A 20,742-nucleotide genomic window follows, 5' to 3' on the forward strand; every position below is an offset into this window, starting at 1 on the left:
GTAGAGGCTGGTGGGTTGGATGTGGAGTGGCTATGGAGACAGACGAAAACGCTGCGATTGATTGGCTAAAACTTTTTTGACCGTTTCTTTTGTGAGGTTAGAATAAAAAAAAATTATTGGTTACATGAATAAAGGAAAATGTTTGTGGAGTGGTTACCATTTAAGGGCTGGTAGTTTGATAGTGAAGAGATAGTTTGATAGTGAAGAGGTAGTGAAGATGACGTAACACATATATGTTACAATATTTTCTTGGGTTGGTGGTGATTATTAATCCATTCTATATGTTATTGGTGTTCGAGTTTATTCTCTATCCCACTACTTTACTATTTTACACTTATACCTTGTTATTTGTATTTTATTTTCATGATTGGGATCGTTGCAAACTCTTTTATGTCTATATCATAAAATATTTATCAAAGCTGAATTGGTTGTTTATTTTTTATACTATAAAGTGTCACAACACCTTCCTTCCTAAAGTGCACTTATGATATATTACGAACTCTTTTACTCCACTAAAAGTATATAAAAAACAAAACTGCCTACAAAATAAGTAATCTTATTCATAAAAATGTACTGACATGTCAATAAGTATAATATTTTTCACAAAACTTCAACAGTATGGACATAAACATAAGACATATTTGACAAGTTGTCAAGAAGATCCATAGTTAACATCGATGATTTAGCCTTATAAGGCGATCGGGTAGAATAACTATGATCTACCTCTAATGGCTTAGTCAGTGTTAATGTGATGGGTGTAATCCGTTCAATGACTTTAAGCCATTTTGCTTGCATGTATCGTTGCTTTCTCCATGGCCCCAAATGCATTTTCTTTTCCTTCATGCATTTTTTAGCCGCATTACTCAGTAGTTTAATCACAGTTTGCAGTCTATCGATCTTTCCCACGAATATATCGGGAAGTTTGGATACAAGACCATTATACTCTTCACTTCCTTTCTTCATTTCAAATTGACCTCGTAACTCCAACTCGATTATCACCCTCACTTCACCCTTTTTATGATTAGAGTTGTCGATCACATCCACAAACGTGTGCTCTCCTGTTTCATACATATATATACAAGACAACATGTTAGTAACTACAACGTGATTTTGGTTTTTTGTCACAAGAAATTTGATGAAAATGAAAATACCTGATGGAATATCTAAGGAGCTCTTCCATTTGGACTTGCAAATAGCAGAATCATAACCGGAATTCTGCAACCGGCTACAAATTTCTCTCATCCTACAACTCCGGCAACCACCGGGGACTGGTCTCGAACAAGAACATTCATTCTCAGCCATCTCAACTTCCAAAAGTACTTCTTTTGCTATATTTCGGATCTTTGACTCGAACATTGTTGTCCTAAATAACGTCGACTGTTGAAATCGTATAAAAATTTGTCATTTCACTTCAAGATGTTATAATAAACGATACCCACAAAATATCATTCATATAAGTAAGACTAAAGACTTACATGTAAATTCTCATGTTGGGTATCCCAAAATTTGATCTTGTCTTCGATATCTTCAGGGTTTTCGGTCTCGTTATCATCTTCGATTTCATGTTGGATATTGTCGCTATACGTGTCATTTTCCGGTAACGATAATATGGTGGCTTCTTCCTCGAGAAACCCAAAGATTGAACCAGACAATTGCACCGTCGGTTGATCATGTGGGTTATCACCGGTGTTGTAATTGTGGTTTGGTGACAGGACACGATGGCTCATCGGAATTCTGGTGGTGGCTCTACCCATGGACCAATCACCAACCTCACACGTTTTTTTTTATAAATAAAAAGAGTGTCTTTTTGTTGCAGTGAAATTAATAATGAAAAGGGTTATTATATATAGGGTTTATGAGTGTCACGTGGCATGTTGGTATTGGATGATGTTAATCTCTACGGTCAAGGATGGGTTGGATCCACGTAAGTTTGAGTCAAGTGGTACAAAGAGATATACTTCAAGATATTCAAATTCTTGTTTATATTTATTTACAGAAAAAACCCTTGAACTTTACATAATATTTAATTCATAAGTTATTTACCAACATATACCACTTTATACATTGTTAAATTTGTAGGTAGTTTTATTCAAGGATATAGATATTTTCATAGTAAATTATAAAATCCCTAGAAGTATTATACCAAAATTTACTCTAGCCGTTGATAAATTATATGCCAGTACTTATGGATTCGTTTTTTTTATCAATATATATCTGTGTAGGAAATTGATAAAATCCTTGTAGTGAGTCTTATAAGTTTTAACAAGTAACAACTAATTTATGGCCTTACTCATTCAATACTCACTATCTAACTTTCAATTTTTTCAATTCTAAACACATTGATCTTCTAAAGTTTGGGTTCGAGTTTGATTCAAGCACATAAATAAGCATGGAACATATAAAGTTACTAAAATGTTATTTCTTTTTCTAATTTCTATCAAAAAGAATATTGACTTGTATTTCTATCAACTTTCAAGCCTTAATACCATGATTTATCTAATGGAGTATGATTCTAGTGTAACATCATTCAGTAGAGCTCATGCTTGAGTTGTTTGACCTAATCTTTTATATTCATTTATTGTCTAGAGTAAATTTCAAAGTACCCAACTGAAGGGTTCCAATGAAATATATGTCTATTAATTTTCTGGTACTTGGACTAAAAATGTAAAACTCATATAAAATGACTAATAGTGAATGATGTAAAATAGTATAGGGGCTATTTGTGTAACTTATTGTGAGTTTGGAGGACCGTATTTTATCGTATTCCATCTGTCGTTTGCTGTTTATCGTGTGCAGCGAACCTCCGCTCATGGAACTCCAGGGCCCCACTTGACAGTCTGGAATGATGAGTAAGACGTGATCCGAACCGTTGAATGAAGGAGATGGAGGGTCACATGCTGTCACCAACTCCATTTATCAAAAAATGGATTTGATACGCGGCGGAAGGCCTATGGTTTTATTAGATTTTAGTAGACTAAAATGCCCTTGTTGTCACAATGATTTGGATGACAATAAGACAAAGGGTACAATAGTCTTTCACTTGGTCAATGTGGGTGGACTACAATTATTTGAATATAAATAATATAAACAGATTTCCACGTTATTCACCTTTTTAAAGAGATTATATAGGGCTTTAAACAATTGAGAGTAAATTTAAGTATTGGTAGTATGGTTTGCTCAAAATAATATATAGGCTTATGTGTATATAATTATTTATCATATAGATGTATAATTGATTGTGGACCAATCATTTTAGTTATTTTAAAAAAATTATTAATATATATTATTAAATTAAAGATAATAGAAAAATATCATCTAATTTCATTATAATGGTATTTTAGTTAATTGAAATAAATTAAAAAAAAAAATTCTGGATTTTTAGGGATAATTAATTCTCTTGATTTAAAAATTCTGATTTTTTAATTAATGCAATTTTAATTATAACGTAATTTTTAATTATATCTGATGTTATTATGTCAGAATGACATTCTATTATAATGATATTCTATAAGAATGTCATAATACATATTTTGATTAAATGAACTTCTTGAAAAAATACAACATTTTTGAACTATTAGTTGAAAAATAACAAGAGTCTTGTATATTCATGGACATCTGAATGTAAATATAGATTCATAAATATTCTTACAAAATAATAGCCTTATACATTTTAATAAAATTATACATATTCTGACAGAATATCTAAATTCTTAAAAAACATAGCATTCTTAAATATACAATCCTTGAAAGAATGCACTTTATCTTCTTCAATGGTCCTGAGTCGAATTGATTCCAACCATTCTTACGAGAATGACATTTTGTGATACTAACATCTAGCGATAATTACATTCTGTAGGAATATCATTCTATGAGAATACATTTATCTTCATCATCTAATATATGCAATGCCTCTATCTCTATAAAAAAATACACATTATCAAATCTTCTGATAAAATACCCTTACAAACTTTAATGATGCTGAGAGAATACATATCATATGGTCATAACCACATCAAAATTCTTTGCGTTCTTTAAAACTTTTATCATCAAATTTTCTTTGTTTGATTCATAAACCAGCTGATGTAGCCTTGTTTCTAAAAGAAATTGATGTAAATAATAATATACAAAAAAAAAGTTCAATTCCACTACAAATATAAAAACACGAACATATTAATATGAAATACTAAATAGGTATGCACATTGTGTGTTACACTAATAACATAAAGATAAACCTAGGAACATATCTCTGTTAAGAAATTCCTTATATTAAATTCATTAGGATAGGTGAAAGAACCCCTTTCTAAACTTTCATATTTCTGAAAGACCCAAACTTTCATACTTGACAATTGTTACTCCAAAACATGCTACATGCATATTTATAAAACGATATTTTACATTGATAAAGTGATTACAAAAGATTGGATACAAACCGACTATGTTTTAATATTTTACATAACTACCCAAGATATTGTAATTTTATACAAACATAAACCGAAATACAAAAGTAATATTACAACTATTCTAAACCTTCCAACTGTATATGACTATACTGGTTACTTATCTCCTGCAAATTTGTTAAACATTGAGAGGGTAAGCGGTGACGCTTAGTGAGTTCAATAATAGATACAATATAACGTTATGTCATATATATACTTCAATATGGCAAAAGCAAAGAGGAACAAGGAACAACAAAGACATATGTGAATCATGAGACAAACTTTCAATATCAATCAACGATTTGATTCAAAGATATACGATCAATGAGACATGACAATTTCTATACTTGATATACACCAATAAAGCTTCGGCCCAAATGGCACAGAAGACATACACTTTCTGATTTAAACATTTCGTTAGATTTCAGGCTTATAGCCCTGTCTAACCATCTGCCAATGCCATAGAATAGAAGTCATTCTCTTACGGATACATGCTCTACATGGCCAGAGGCTACGTACCAGTACCACTGTGAATCTAAGTCCTTTCACTGATCACATGGTCAAAGGTATAACTTAGCTATCATAAATAGCATAAATAAAAATAACACGGAAAAATAACCCGGAATAATAACACTGAAAAGCACCTAGCACATATAACACATAACATACAATTGTTCATATATATTAAACTCACTGTGAAATAATCGGGGGTAAAAATAGTAAATTGGGCAGCACTTCGGCTCTAAATATAACTTCCTTCGTTGAAAACCAGGAAATTTATTGAAAACCGGGCTCTGCGAAGGTAGAGCTTCAAAACCGAAAAGATAAATTTTCCGGGCTTCTCGGGCACTTTGGGGCGTGTTTCGGGCGTTGGAAATAATATCGGGGCTTCGGGGGAAGTCAAAATAATAAAAATAGTAAAAAGGGGGTGAAAAATGGCTAATTTCCCATTTTTACTCGGGAAGGTTCGCAGCCCTCCTATTTATAGGGTGAGATCCGAAGTCGGCCGATCAGAAGGGCGAGTCAGCAGCAGCGAGGGAGAGACACGCGTCGGACACGTTGCAGGCCTCGGACGCGACACCTGTGCGAGCTCGGACGCGACACTGGGCGAGGCGACGTCGGACGCCGGTTGGCTGCGACTTCGGTCGAATCCGGAAGCGACACACGGCTACTGTTCATGCGAGGTCAGGTGGCCGGCACTATTCATGCAAAAATTCTCGAAAATTGTGCCCCAATTTTAGAAAAATCATAACTTCCTCATACGAAGTCATAACTTCTTCGTTATAACTCGGATTTCGATGAGGTTTTCGCCTAAATTTTCTAACGAGATTCTTTAAAACTTTCAATAATAAAATTTTACTTATTTCAAAATTTATATTTTCGTTAAATTTCGATATTTGTCTTTTAATTGGAATCTCATAAGACTTCCAATATTTTCCGATTGATTCTAAACATAGTTTTACTTCTTTTCTAGTAAAAACTATCCATTAGAACTCAATACTCATAATTATATAATATTTCATAATATCATTTACTTAAAACACGATTTGAAAACGTGTATGTTACAAATACATCCTCCTTTTAAGGATTTCGTCCCCGAAATCATAACGATAAAAACAAATGGGGATACTTCGCTCTTATTTCATTCTTATTCTCCCAAGTATAATTTGGGCCTCGATGGTGCTTCCACTTGACAAGCACCAACTCCACTTCTTTATTACGTAGATTAGTCGTTCATTCGTTTACGATCTTTTCAGGTTTTTCTACATATCTTAACTTATTATCAAATTTCTCTTAGGATAACGGAATCGTTTCATCATATACGCTCAAGCATTTGCACAGATAACTCACATGAAATACATCATGAGTACCTGCCAAATCTTCAAGCAATTCCAAGCGGTATGCTTGTTTACCAATCCTCTGGATGATTTTGAAATGACCAACAAATCTAGGACTTAATTTTTCTTTCTTTCTCAAATTTCATAATACCTTTCCACGGGGTTACCTTCAGTATCACCCACTTGGAATTCTATGGGTCATCTTCTCTTTTCTGTATAGGACTTCTGTCGATCTTGGGCCGCTTTCATTCTTTCTCGTACAATTTGAATCTTGTCGGTGGTGTCTTGAATCATTTCAGGGCCTCCAAGGATCTTCTGTCCTATGTCTCGCCAACATAATGACGTACGGCATTTACGACCATATAATGCTTCATACAGTGGCATTTTGATTGAAGCGTGGTAACTGTTATTATACGAAAATTCGACAAGAGGTAAGTACTTATCCCAGTTACCACCGAACTCCACGACACATGCACGAAGCATATCTTTTACTGTTTGGATCGTTCTCTCCGTTTGACTATCTGTCCGGGGATGATAAGATGTGCTGAGAGCAACTCGAGATCCCAATTCACGTTGCATACTCGCACAAAAATAAGAAGTGAAGCGAGTATTACGATCGGAAATAATCTTTAGTGGCACACCATGTCTCGCCACAACTTCGTCTAAGTAAACTTGTGCGTATTTCTCCATTGGAGCCGTTTCACGTATGGCGAGAAAATATGCACTCTTAGTCAGCCGGTCGACAATTATCCAAATGTTATTATTCTATATAGCAGTCTTTGGCATTTAGAGTTGCATTAGGTATAAGATCAATTCAGAATTCTACTTGCCTATCCGGGGGTAGTTCAGGCAATTCGTCGGGGAAAACATCAGGGTATTCATTAATGACGGAATTATCAATTACAATTTTTTCCCCTCTTTTGAGATATCAACTGTATAAGCCGGATAAGTAGAATATCCCTTCGATATAAATTTACGAGTTTTTAAGAAAGAAATTATTATTTTCACCATAGACATAAATAGAATCTTCCCTTTCGATAGGGATGAGCACTATCTTTTCGTAGCACAAGAATTTTGCGCGGTTCTTTGACAACCGATCCATGCCAAGAATAATATCAAAGTTGGGCAAGGAGATAGGAATTAGGTTAGCAAGAAGATTATAACCTTCAATTCCCATGACACTATCTCTATAGACTTTATCAGCAAGTAATGATATACTTCCTATGTTATCTATATGAAATGATTGGACAAATGCGTAACAAGCGATTTGAAAATAATATTCGAATTCTCGAGACACAAAAGAATCTGAGGCATTGGAATCAAATAAGATGTGTACAGGTATAAATTTGACGAGAAATGTCCCAGTCACAATATTCAGGTTCTCGCGTGCCTTTTCTACGGTAATCTGGAATACACAACTTTTAGCTTTTGGCACCTCCTCCTTTTTAGTTGGAGTACTCTTTGATTGTTGAACGGAAACTTGACTCCCCGCCATTCGTCACTATACAAGACATGGTTCTCTGAACCAATCAACTCCTTTCGCGGATTTATACTAATCGGACTCGATTCTTTATGACCACTAAGTTTCGAATGGAAATCGTCTCCTTTGTCATCACCGAAACAAAGGTAATGACATACTTGAACAAGAACGGAATCAATTATTAGCTTCTTGGTAACCTTGTGACTTTCCCTGATCCAAGTGTGAGTCCTGTGCTTCCAGTAGTATAGACCTCTACTACTATTCACACCTACTCATACTCGTCCCAAGTATTGTCTTGCAGTTTCCAAGTCACCATTCAAAATCACAAAGAAACTTATCACACATGAACGTGTTCAAACAAGTACTTATGAAAATTTCTCCTAGACTCAATTAGGGATTTCACATTTCTATCAAACATATCTTAGATTTCCTATACTCGCCTTCTAAGATTCTTCTCATGCATATGCTCGATTTAGTATATCCTAATACTTTTCCATAGGTCGATAGAAATTTTTACTTCCAATTCTTCATATAAATTCTTTCTCGGGTAGTATCTACTCTGCAAGATACACTATACCAGAATTTATTCTAGCAGTGTGGAGACAAACGGTTTTCAACTACTTGCATCATCTTCTAACTCATGTAATTCACCATGCACATTTGTTCATTTCATTATCCTTCCATGACATCGTCATTCCTGTATCTGAGTAAGTATTCTTCTCATGGTTGTATTTTGTAAGTCTACTTCATAGGAGTCTATCCTAAGAATTCTGCATTATAGCTGCATCTCATCAAGCTCTACTAGCTTCAACTTGGTTCTCTGTCATTCCTAACTACAACATCTCTTCTCATATAATAATATGAGTGTATATCTTCTTCAACTAAGTACTCTACCTTACTCTAACAAGTAAGCCACTCAGCCTTTTCACAACCAAATAACCTATTTCACCATCCTAATCATGTATGTTAAAGTTGGCTTAACATACAATGGAATTTCTATAAGGATGTGATAGAAGTCGCTTTGTATTATTAAATTCTAAGTCTGAACATCCTGTATAGGATTAGTACTTGAACTACACACTATATCAAAATGTTTAGGCAAAGCCTTGGCCTATTGAGTCTGAAAACTTCATTAGCCTTTCCTTTGATCTTTAAATCTTCTAAATCTTGTACCACATTAATTTCAATACTGTCGAAGTATTTATCACCATCTTCGGTTCTTCCGACTCTATAAACAATCACTGCTTCAATCTGGACAGCGGTGGAACAACTTCATGGATTTGTACCAATACATTTATCTTGCCCAAACGTGTTTCAAACGCATATCTTTCTTCCAAAGATGTTGTTATATATCAAACATACTTTAAATGTATAATACCACTCTATTGGTATTAATACACTATTTACGATAACACTTCATATTTATTATTTTACGATATCCCGCGATCGTTTATTTATAAACTTATCGATGTCAACTATCATAAGTCTCTTTATCACTTCGAAAAGTTTCATGTAAATTCTATTACGGAAATTCTTAGAATTCTGAACATAAAATTTTCTAAACCAACGTCGGCAATAGACCTTAAACTTTCTCAAATAATAGCAATATAGGTATGAAACCTAAAGCATGCTATATTTACTTATCATTGAGCACATATTAGAATATAAGGCATATCTCCTCTTAATATTCTAGTGCTTGTGTCCATTAGGTATTCAACCTAAAGTATACTAGATACATATCGTATCATCTTCACTTAACAATCCATGTTTAAATCTAGAAATTCTCAAAATTCCTAGTTCACATAAACTAATTCTCTAAAAATTTTGAAGTAACTTAATATCTTAGAATACTAGGGTTTATCACTACCCAATACCCGACTTAAGTATTTCCTATGGTTTGTATCCATATATTTACAATGATTCAGTTCATATATTGAACTTCCAATAGTTTAAGTCAAAATACCAATCCATGGAATTTAGTTCACTTAAACCACCGCTCTGATACCATGATTGAAAGAACCCCTTTCTAAACTTTCATATTTTTGAAAGACCCAAACTTTCATACTTGGCAATTGTTACTCCAAAACATGCTACATGCATATTTATAAAACAATATTTTACATTGATAAAGTGATTACAAAAGATTGGATACAAACCGACTATGTTTTAATATTTTACATAACTACCCAGGATATTGTAATTTTATACAAACATAAACCGAAATACAAAAGTAATATTACAACTATTCTAAACCTTCCAACAGTATATGACTATACTGGTTACTTATCTCCTTCAAAGTTGTTAAACATTGAGAGGGTAAGCGGTGACGCTTAGTGAGTTCAATAATAGATACAATATAACGTTATGCCATATATATACTTCAATATGGCAGAAGCAAAGAGGAACAATGAACAACAAAGGCATATGTGAATCATGAGACAAACTTTCCATATCAATCAATGATTTGTTTCAAAGATATACGATCAATGAGACATGACAATTTCTATACTTGATATACACCAATAAAGCTTCGGCCCAAATGGCACAGAAGACATACACTTTCTGATTTAAATATTTCGGTAGATTTCAGGCATATAGCCCTGTCTAACCATCTGCCAATGCCATAGAATAGAAGTCATTCTCTTCCGGAGACATGCTCTACATGGCCAGAGGCTACGTACCAGTACCACTGTGAATCTAAGTCATTTCACTGATCACATGGTCAAAGGTATAACTTTGCTATCATAAATAGCATAAATAAAAATAACACGGGAAAATAACGCGGAATAATAACACTGAAAAGCACCTAGCACATATAACACATAACATACAATTGTTCCTATATATTAAACTCACCGTGAAATAACCGGGGGTAAAAATAGTAAATTGGGCAGCACTTCGGCTCTAAATATAACTTCCTTCGTTGAAAACCAGGAGATTTATTGAAAACCGGGCTCTGCGAAGGTAGAGCTTCAAAACCGAAAAGATAAACGTTTCGGGCTTCTCGGGCACTTCGGGGCGTGTTTCGGGCGTTGGAAATAATATCGGGGCTTCGGGGGAAGTCAAAATAATAAAAATATTAAAAAGGGGGTTAAAAATGGCTAATTTCCCATTTTTACTCGGGAGGGTTCGCAGCCCTCCTATTTATAGGGTGAGATCCGAAGTCGGCCGATCAGAAGGGCGAGTTAGCAACAGCGAGGGAGAGACACGCGTCGGACACGTTGCAGGCCTCGGACGCGACACCTGTGCGACCTCGGACGTGACATGGGGCGAGGCGACGTCGGACGCCGGTTGGCTGCGACTTCGGTCGAATCCGGAAGTGACATGCGGCTACTGTTCATGCGAGGTCACGTGGCCGGCACTATTCATGCGAAAATTCTCGAAAATTGTGCCCCAATCTTAGAAAAATCATAACTTCCTCATACGAAGTCAGATTTTGGCGTTCTTTTTATGAAAATTCTCGGTTTAACAAATAATACGACTTTCATTTAGATCCCTAAGGTTAAAAAGTAGTTTATCAAAAACTCACTTTTTACATCATTCGGCGTCGGGCCGGTTTTGGAGCGGATCTTCGATTGGTCATAACTTCTTCGTTATAATTCGGATTTCGATGAGGTTTTCACCTAAATGTTTCTAACGAGATTATTTACAACTTTCAATAATAAAATTTTACTTACTTCAAATTTTATATTTTCGTTAAATTTCGATATTTGTCTTTTAATTGGAATCTCGTAAGACTTCCAATATTTTCCGATTGATTCTAAACATAGTTTTACTTCTTTTCTAGTAAAAACTATCCGTTAGAACTCAATACTCATAATTATATAATATTTCATAATATCATTTACTTAAAACACGATTTCAAAACGTGTATGTTACAATTGGTCCCTTATATCAGATGCTTTAGGGACGTAAAGTGAGGATAACGGGAACGGGTAATCGGGTTTAATGATTGTTGAAATAATAAACTTATTTATTATGGGGTAAAAACTCTATATGCTCACCAGGCTCCCGACCAGACTCACTCAGCTTCTTGTATTACAGGTAGTGGCAAAGGCATAGTTGAATGATTGACGAGAGATTATGGATTTTAGGCCAGTAGAAAATAAATAGAATGTTGTAAGGCCTATGTTGTTTTGAGGCCAAATTTTGTTTTGTTGCCTATGATGATTTTGGTTTATGCTTATGATATGTATCGATGTTGACATCCCGAGTTTTGTAATGTAATGAAAATACATTTCTTTAAGAAATGCTTTGATAAATTTTGATCATGTTTTGTTTTCGGAACAAATTACACAACACTTTTCTTTGAAAGATTACTCTAATTTTATTAAAAAGCATAAACGAAATCGGTCTTTTCTGGCCGTGAAAATGGGGATGTCACAGTTAGACCCTAAAAATTAGGGTTTCAAGCTGAAGGGAGTACGCCCCGCGTACCCCTGAGTACGCCCGACGTACTCAGATGCCACCCGCGATCCTTACACCCTCTACGCATTGCGTACTCGATGAGTACGCCCTACGTACTTCGACCAAGTTCCAAAATTCTTCGACTTCAATCGGCCATAACACCTTCGTTCTAAGTCCGATTCCAACGATCCTTATATCCACGAAAAGGTAACGAGAAGCTCTACGTTTCTATCAACTCGTAATTGCCTTAAAACTTCCTAAACTAAAATCCAATTTCCATAAAAGCCCGATCTAACACTTTACCGATATACCCATTAGCTCCAAAACACAAACCGAACTCTCGGACCAGCTAACTTACCTTACTAACACCCAATGGGTCGAAATCTCTCTTTCCCAAAGGCCCTAAGCTTTATGATACCCGATCTTCGGGTCACAGCCCCGAATTCGGAAACGATTCGGAACAGGGTGTTACATTTTCACCTAGAAAAACTTATGTATTACCATTTTAGAAAGACTCGAATGTCAACCTATGATGCCTCTCATGTCCCATGAAAACTACAAAATTTTGTTGAATTTCTAGTCAGGCCCGGCCCTGACGGTGGGCAACCGAGTGGTCGCCCAGGGCCCATGTCGCTAAGGGGCCCAAAATTCCTAGGATATATTATAGATATATGTATAAAGTGAATTTATCTTAATGTATAATTGGAGCCCAATAAAGTCGCACTCCTAATTATCCCAAAAAAACAAATAGAGTTAATGCACTGATAGGCATCTGGAAGTAAGAACGGATGATCCAATGTTCCTTTCACGAATCGACATCCACAGAGTTGACGCGGGAGAGTCGAATCGAATTCCTCGGTTTGTGAATCGATGTCCTTTTTTACTGGTTAACCTCATTAATCAAACATCACATGAATGCAAGATTTCTCTCATCTGCTTCTCATTTTGATTTCGATCTTGCCTTCGCCCTTCAGTATCCCGGTAATATGCTTCTCACTCTCCATCTCACTTTCATCACTCCAATTCATCAGAAGAGGGTGTTAAATATTTATGAATTCGGACTTTATTAATCCCATTGATTAGCTTCTGATGGGAGAGGGTTGTGACGCCTCCCACTTGGAGGTTAGAGGTTGCGCCGATTATGGGTAATTTGTTTATTGTGGTCCTGATTTCCGCCTCTAACGTTTGATCTAACTTCTAAAATTCTGATTTTTTCTTTCTGATTTTTTTGTTTAGATTAGGCAAGATTAAGTCTCAATCTTGAATTTTTGTTTAATAAAAAGCTTTCGTATAATCAAAATTTTAAGTTTGATCAAAGCTTTTTCTCAATCTTGAATTTTCGTTTCAACTTTTCTGATTTTTCTTTGTCATTTTATTCATGGAGAATGGTTGGTTATCAGAATGGTAATATTAATCAGAATTGTTGGTTATCAAATTTTTTATTTCTGACTTGATATGGTATTATTAATCAGAATGGTTGGTTATCATATTTCTGATTTGGTTTGTATATTAGATTTATGATTTTGTTTGTATATCATATTTATGATTTTATGTGTATTTGAGATTTCTGGACTAGATTCTTTTAGGCTGTTCGAGCCGATTCTTTCTTGAGAAATATATGTTAGATAAAACTGAAACTTTGTACTTTGTTAAAGTTGTTCATAGTTACTTAAATATCTTTATTAATGTCAATGTTGTGTTGCTTCTACGGAAGCAAGTTTTTCAATGCCGAAAGGTCACCGATGTTGCAAAAAGGTTAAATGTTTTGGCAATATTATATATAGAGAATGATATGTTAGATAAAATTGATATTATTATTAATGAATTTGCATCTAAACTCGCACAAAAGAAGTATTTTTCTTTAAATGTGTTGTTTTTGTAATGTTGTTGCCATATTTGCGTTTTTAATATTATTAGTGAACTTTGTAACAATATGTTTATTTTTAAATTAATCATTATTTTAATTATGACTTTTGGGGGCCTTTTTTTCATTTCGCCCTGGGCCCACGATATGTTTGGACCGACCCTGTTTCCAGTCAAGCCACAACTTTTAAGAGAATTTCTATACTCTAATCTATTGTGATGTTTTTCCTCTCGAGCTTTTGCTATTTTATGAAAGATTCTAGAGTACTTAAAAGGGTATTTAAGTAATTATAGGAATGTTGGAAATATATCTAAAGTAGCTAGAATGGTATTTAAGTAATTATAGCAAGGATGGAAATGTTGGGAAGTGAATTCCATGCGTTTTAGGATTGACGTTTTCAAATAATTTTAGGAAAAAATAGTTAATGATCAATTTCGAAAAAATCGACAAATAATATTCTGATTTCAACAAAAATCGATGATTTCAGCATATTTGGGGGAAAGAAAAAAAAATGGAAAACTGAATAATAAAATATCTATCAAAACAAAAATGTTATAGCTTCTAATCTGGGATTAAATTTGAGGTCTTCTTCACCTGAAAGCTGGATGTGCAGGTTCCATGGTGATAATGCCTCCATCGCTACAAGAATATACATAATTGGCATCTTTTCCAATGAAAACACGTATGCCGCTTCTTGCCAAACATCCGTCACAAAAAAAGAAGAAATATCTGTAAGTCCCAAAAATTAGCTTGATGTATCAATTAGATCCATTTGATGGTGCGGAATCTCAATCAAGTGAATGATGCAAGATCAAATATGGAAGAAGGAGAAGAAGAAGAAGAAGAATCTATGATGTATTCAATAATCAGATTGATGCTCCATACACATGAGATTCCCACACACACAGAGTTTTCTTCTCTCTCACTTTCTCTCTCTAGAACACCTTGATTTGGACACGCTTGGTCGTACACTTGTGTTCTCTCTCCTTTCCTCTGACAGGTCTGACACACTATATATAGGGGACACAAACCGGAAACACGTTCACGGCCGCACACACGTTCACAGCCGTAAACAGGTTCACGGCCGTGAACACCCATACAGCCGCAAACACCCACATAATACTTACAATACAAAAAACCTATTCAAGCCTAGAAAAGTAAAGTATAAACCATGTTTTTGACCCAACAATCTCCCCCTTGGTTTATAGCTTTCTTTTCTTTTGACCCAACAAACTCCCCCTAAAAATGTAGCTGGCTTTTCTTGTCAATCTTCACTTTGAGCTCGACTTCAGTGTTTATATTCGATATCTTCACAGCTTCAAGATGAACATATGAATCTTCTAAGTGAGTGACTTCATCTTGAGCGGATGGGTTTTTCTTCAAGATTTGACTTTGAACGAACGTTGGGTGAGGAGGCTTCATGTAGAGATTCTTGAAAATATGCGCTTTCAGCTTGAGAATCTTCAGAGAGAATATCAGAGAGAACGAATCTTCTGGATCACTTCAGCAGGTACATAGATAGCAGCAAATTGATTGAGGAAGCTTCAATGGAATCTGTCACATAATTTTCAAGTGCAGCTTCACCTTGCTTCTGGGGTTAAAAGATTGAATGTTGAAATAATAATCTTCATTTCTTGTTCCTTCGAATGAGAATTCTTCGACAATCACGGATGAAGCTTTGGCTTAGAAAATCTCGATACAGTCTCCATGAGTCTCATCTACATCTGAATTCACTTTTCAAGACAAACAAAGCTAAAAATGGAAACAAAACTAAAAACAAACTTAGCACACGATAAAAGTAACTAAGAAATAAAAATAAAAAGTAAAATACTCAAAATATTTTTGGATTTTTCATATTTTTCTGAAAAAGAAATAAAAACAGAAATAAAGATATTTTTGTATTTTTTTAATTTTCTGATTTTTGTTTGATTTTTAAAATTTTTAATTCTCCCTCTTAAATTTGTGCATAGAGGAAAACAAAAAATGAGGGTGAAGAGTGTTTACAGCCGAGAATCCTTCTATTTATACATGGACCACAAACCCAAGGCCCAAACAAACAACCGCAAACAGGTTCACGACCGTAAACATGTTTACGGACGCAAACACCACCTGAGCCGTAAACCCAAGGTTGTTTTCGGTTCTAGACCAAAAACTATTAATGCCTAGAAAAGTAAAGTATAAACCATATTTTAGACCCAACAATATCCATTATTACTTATACATGAACCCAAGTTAATCTATAACATCATATCTTGAAGAAGGGCAGTGAAAAGGGGTATGGAAAGAACCAGAAAGCAGAAAGTAGAGTTCAATAAAGACTTACAAATATGCTAAATTCTAATGGATTAAGTATTACAACATCTGAATGTATCCATTCGAAGATCAATAGATGCAGTTTACTATTCATCCAAAGCTTCAGGCAGATCAACATTACATTCAAAACATCTGAATGTAATGGATTAAGTATTGTAGCATATGTATGTATCCATTAAAGGCCTACACAATCCCATGACTTATCTAGATGCCATAAAGTTTAATTGCTTAAAAAGTTAAAATTAATAATTTAAATGATAAGTTTAATTGATAATAAATTACCTTCACTCCTCAAAACATCGATTCTCTTCTGATTACCTCCTTCCTTGAAATCATCACATTAAAGGCTATATAAAAATGTCTATCACTTAGCTTAATGACACCATTTTGGGAGTTTTAGGACTGATATGGCTATCCATCACCAAAAATGTTAAGTTCTTAATTTTCTCCTATAAACCCTTAAATGAAAACAATTAGAAATCATCAAACCTTCAAAGTAACATATGATAGCAATATCGAAACTGTGCATAATCGAAATTTACAAAATGGCATAAGATCTTAATTTTAAAATAGGAAACATTGTAAGTAGAGATGGAGAAGAGAAAGAATGGATACCTTCTCTTCACATTTTATACTATAGCAAAAGAAACCTGAAAAAGAAAAGGTAACAAAGAAACATCACATTTTATCATTAAAAAAACCCACCTTCTTAATCTAGGTTTCAGGCTTCCATCAGCCTTCATATTTCCCATCTATGTGTTTCTTTGTATCTCCTTCGATTCTTCTCAAACCTAGAAGTTGACAATAAACAATACCAAGTTTGATAGTAGTGATGAAGTTTGTGGGGAATGAGGAAAAGAGTGGTGATGGATGGTGCTGACGGAGCACGGTGTTAACGAGGATTTGGAAAGAAAGAAATTGACAATATTGAGGCTAGGGTTTTTGTTGATGTAGTAGCGATGAGGCAAGGGGTGGTTAGAAGAGATTCTCGTGGTGATAGCGATGGTAAAAGGTAGTGTGATGGCAGTGGTGAGAAGTATTTAAATCTAGTATGGTTTAAGAGTAAAGAGAATGAATAGAGTGAAACATGTAGTTGAAGGGGATAAATGGTTGAAGTCGGCATTTAGGGTGTCCCTTAGAGGGAGGAAGAAAGATAGAGGAAGGCGGTGAAAGAGTGTAGAGACGAAGGAAATGAAGTTCAAGTGTTCAACAGAAAGATGCAACATATTGAGTGGTGGTGGCGGTGGAGTGTAGGCTTTTTAGAGAATTGGGGATTATAAGGATGGTGAGATGCGAAGAGGCTTAGAGTTTTAAAGGATTTTGAAAATGAAAGATTCGATTTTGTTAAGAAATAAGGGGAAGGTGCCGATGAATGGGGAAGAGATATGGGTCGGCTAGGTCAATTGTTGATGATTCAATTTTCCTTAATTTAAGGTGATTTAGTTATGATGTCCAAAGATTAATCTTATTTATGCATAAAACGTTTTTACTTTTTCCTTTAACATTTGTACTACTTAAAATTAAGACTTTTCTGTCCAAAAATAGGTAAATGTATTTTAAGGTGTATATATATATATATATATATATATATATATATATATATATATATATATATATGTGTGTGTGTGTGTGTGTGTGTGTGTGTGTGTGTGCACCCGCACAAAGCGGCGGCGACAACTATTACTGTTTCAACGAATGGTTTTTTTTTCAGAAAATGTTATTTGACTGTTTCAATGGCTACAAATTTTGTAGCTGATATGTTAGAAAATTTTCATGCCTAATCTTTAGACAAACATCATGCCCAACCTGAGATAATATAAATCATTTCTCCACGTTGAGTCCTAAGAAGATGATTAAAAATTATTTATAAAATAAAAATCCAAAAAATCAAAGCTTTTTTAGAGAATGTTTTGAAAGTTTCATCTGTGACAAATTATCTTAGACTATTGTCAATAATAATGATGAGGAGGGAAATCATATATATTGGAATGATGAGAGATAGAAAGAAATGGGCAAAACAAAAGAAAATACAGTTTTGTCCAATTACCATTAGTCGAATACACACTAAGCATAATTCATCTTGTTTTGTTGTGTACTACTTAACAAACGGGTCCTAAGTAAATTTGTTATCTAGAGGAAGAAACCAGTCGAGATGGTTCGGAAACTGATTTTTAACCTGAAAAAATAAGCTTTCAAAAAAATACATAGACCGAAATGTAACAACGAAGAATAATTATATTTTATGAAGAAAACGATATCAAAGCGAGAAAAGTTTCATTGACATAGATTATTGTTCTTGAGGAGCTTGAACTGACCAACTCATCAAAAAGTTGGATGGATGAACAACCCTTAATAGCTCTCCAGTAATACTTTGGAGAAGATAATAGATAATATCCATTATTTCAATCCTCATACGTTTATTAAAAGTTCACTTCAAGTTTTCCAAAAAATTCATGTAAGAGAAGAGGAGAGACCTACCATATACAAATTTAACATATACACAAATATATAAAAAAATCAAGAATATAAATGCATAATTTTTTTCATGTCAAAACTTTACAATATACATAGATATATAGAAAATCAATAATAAAAAGAATGCATAGTCATGATAGAAACAATTAATAGAAAATCACGTATATAAAGGCCCACCATTATGTGATAATTACACCACTAACCAAAAACATCATTGGAAATCCACAAGAATTTCTTCCTATAAACTATTGCTACGAAACATGAATAAAGAAAGAAAAATAAACTAAAAGATTAAAACCGAAGCTGATAAAAAAAACACGGAGTCGTAAACTTTAGTGAATAAAGTGAAAGTAATGTGAAACGATAACATATCTCATATTTTTTATTTTTTAGTATAATTTTCTATCCACGTTAAAAAAGAAACGAAATTTAATTGATATTTCCTTTCTTATATATTTTCGGTGATTATTTTTTACCATAATTAGTTTTTGTTCATAGAAAGATAGTGGTTTGTGCATAATAAATTTGTACATTAAGTTTTCAAGTATATATCTCTTAAATTTCAAGAAAAGTTCAATATGCTTTATAATATATATATATATATATATATATATATATATATATATATATATATATATTTATTAATTCGCAAAGGAGTTAGGAGCAATATTCTTTCTAAACTTCAGATTTTGGCCACACAACTTTTAAAGATTGGTAATTCTAGTCCCTCCCAGCACACATGTTTTTTTTTTCGGATCCTTTTCTACAGTTTCCCTTCAGGATCCTTCTTCCACAACATCTACTCATCGTCGACTATCACTCTTCCGAACATCGTAGCCAGAGAGAAGGATTGACTGCGAGATTGGAGGTATGGTGTACGTCGACGGATGTCGTTTGGCCAACGATTTTTCTATTTCTGTTACCGCCTCCTTCTCCTGAACCTCTCTGTTGAGCACCGCTTGGTGGAATGTCGCCGCCTCACGACCGCTAGTAGTCTCAGGCAAGTCTCTCTACTTTCTGAAGGCTTTATCTTTGCATTAGTGCTACGTTTGAGGTCGTTTGTTTATTTTCCTAGTCCTAGCCCTAAATATTTGGATTATGGCTTTTGTTGTTTTTCCTCAGGTTGGTCCACTTCCGATCGTCCTTCTTCTTTCTAGGGTTATTGTCACTGTAGCCCAACCATCTTTCGTATATTGGTTTAAATGGTCACTCGTGACTATTTTTTGCTTTTAAATGGCTTATACTTGTAAATGACCGGTCAATATGGTAATTTAACCCACAATTGAAGGTAAAACAACTGTTTGACTTGCCAACTAAGTCGGTGACTCAGCATTGACTTGGACTAGTGTACTCATCTTCCACCTAAGCCTCCAGCTAAACTTTATTAATTTTCCATTATTGATACCAACCTACCAACCACCCTTAGAGGATAAGGAAGCGTCGGTGGTGGGGGCATAAAGCAGCTTCACAAATCGTTGGGGCTTAACCTAGCACAAATCGAGACCTTTTTACCCTAATAAGCCAAACACGATTCCGACCAATACCCTAAAATCTGTCAATGTCGGCTCCACTACCTCCTTCACCGACTCGATAAATTCTGGAGAGTTTCTCAACCTCAACGACTTGTATTCCATTTTTTGCGACTGTGGAGACAAGATTGCTGCCAACCAGATCGAGATGCAGACGCTCAAAGATCAGGTGGGTAAAGATTTCATTGTGTGCCGTGTTGATCACATCAGTCTCCATCACAAGTTGGAAGATCATGACAGGAAGTTAAAAGCGATTGTTGTGGTGATGGGCGACGTCATGGTGGCAATTCTTGGGATAATGATGGTTGGGGTCAAAGTCCTTATGAAGCTTGGATAAGTTGTTTTGGTTACAATGTGACGCATATATAATATAGGATAGTTATGTATTTTCTGTTCTTAG

At 34.6% G+C, this 20,742-nt stretch overlaps 1 protein-coding gene across 1 annotated transcript; it reads right to left on the minus strand.

Annotated features, from left to right (window-relative positions):
- Positions 1-536: 536 nt before the first annotated feature.
- LOC145126033 (uncharacterized) lies at positions 537-1,828 on the minus strand. Its single transcript, XM_079061436.1, has 3 exons — positions 1,476-1,828; positions 1,152-1,377; positions 537-1,058 (listed from the first exon to the last, which is right to left on the minus strand). The coding sequence occupies exons 1-3, from the start codon at positions 1,752-1,754 to the stop codon at positions 601-603; spliced, it is 963 nt and encodes a 320-aa protein (XP_078917562.1). The 5' UTR covers positions 1,755-1,828; the 3' UTR covers positions 537-600.
- Positions 1,829-20,742: the final 18,914 nt, after the last annotated feature.

This window comes from Lactuca virosa, chromosome 7, assembly GCF_052849685.1.
Source record: "Lactuca virosa cultivar CGN04683 chromosome 7, Lactuca_virosa_CGN04683_v6, whole genome shotgun sequence".
Taxonomy (NCBI): Eukaryota; Viridiplantae; Streptophyta; class Magnoliopsida; order Asterales; family Asteraceae; genus Lactuca; species Lactuca virosa.

Bases quoted from the DNA above. Each gene is read 5' to 3' on its own strand.
- LOC145126033 (XM_079061436.1), bottom strand. From the start codon at position 1,754: ATGGGTAGAGCCACCACCAGAATTCCGATGAGCCATCGTGTCCTGTCA. The intron at 1,378-1,475 runs GTAAGTCTTTAG...CGATTTCAACAG, and splicing joins CCCAACATGAGAATTTACAT to TCGACGTTATTTAGGACAAC. The intron at 1,059-1,151 runs GTATTTTCATTT...TGTATGAAACAG, and splicing joins CTCCTTAGATATTCCATCAG to GAGAGCACACGTTTGTGGAT.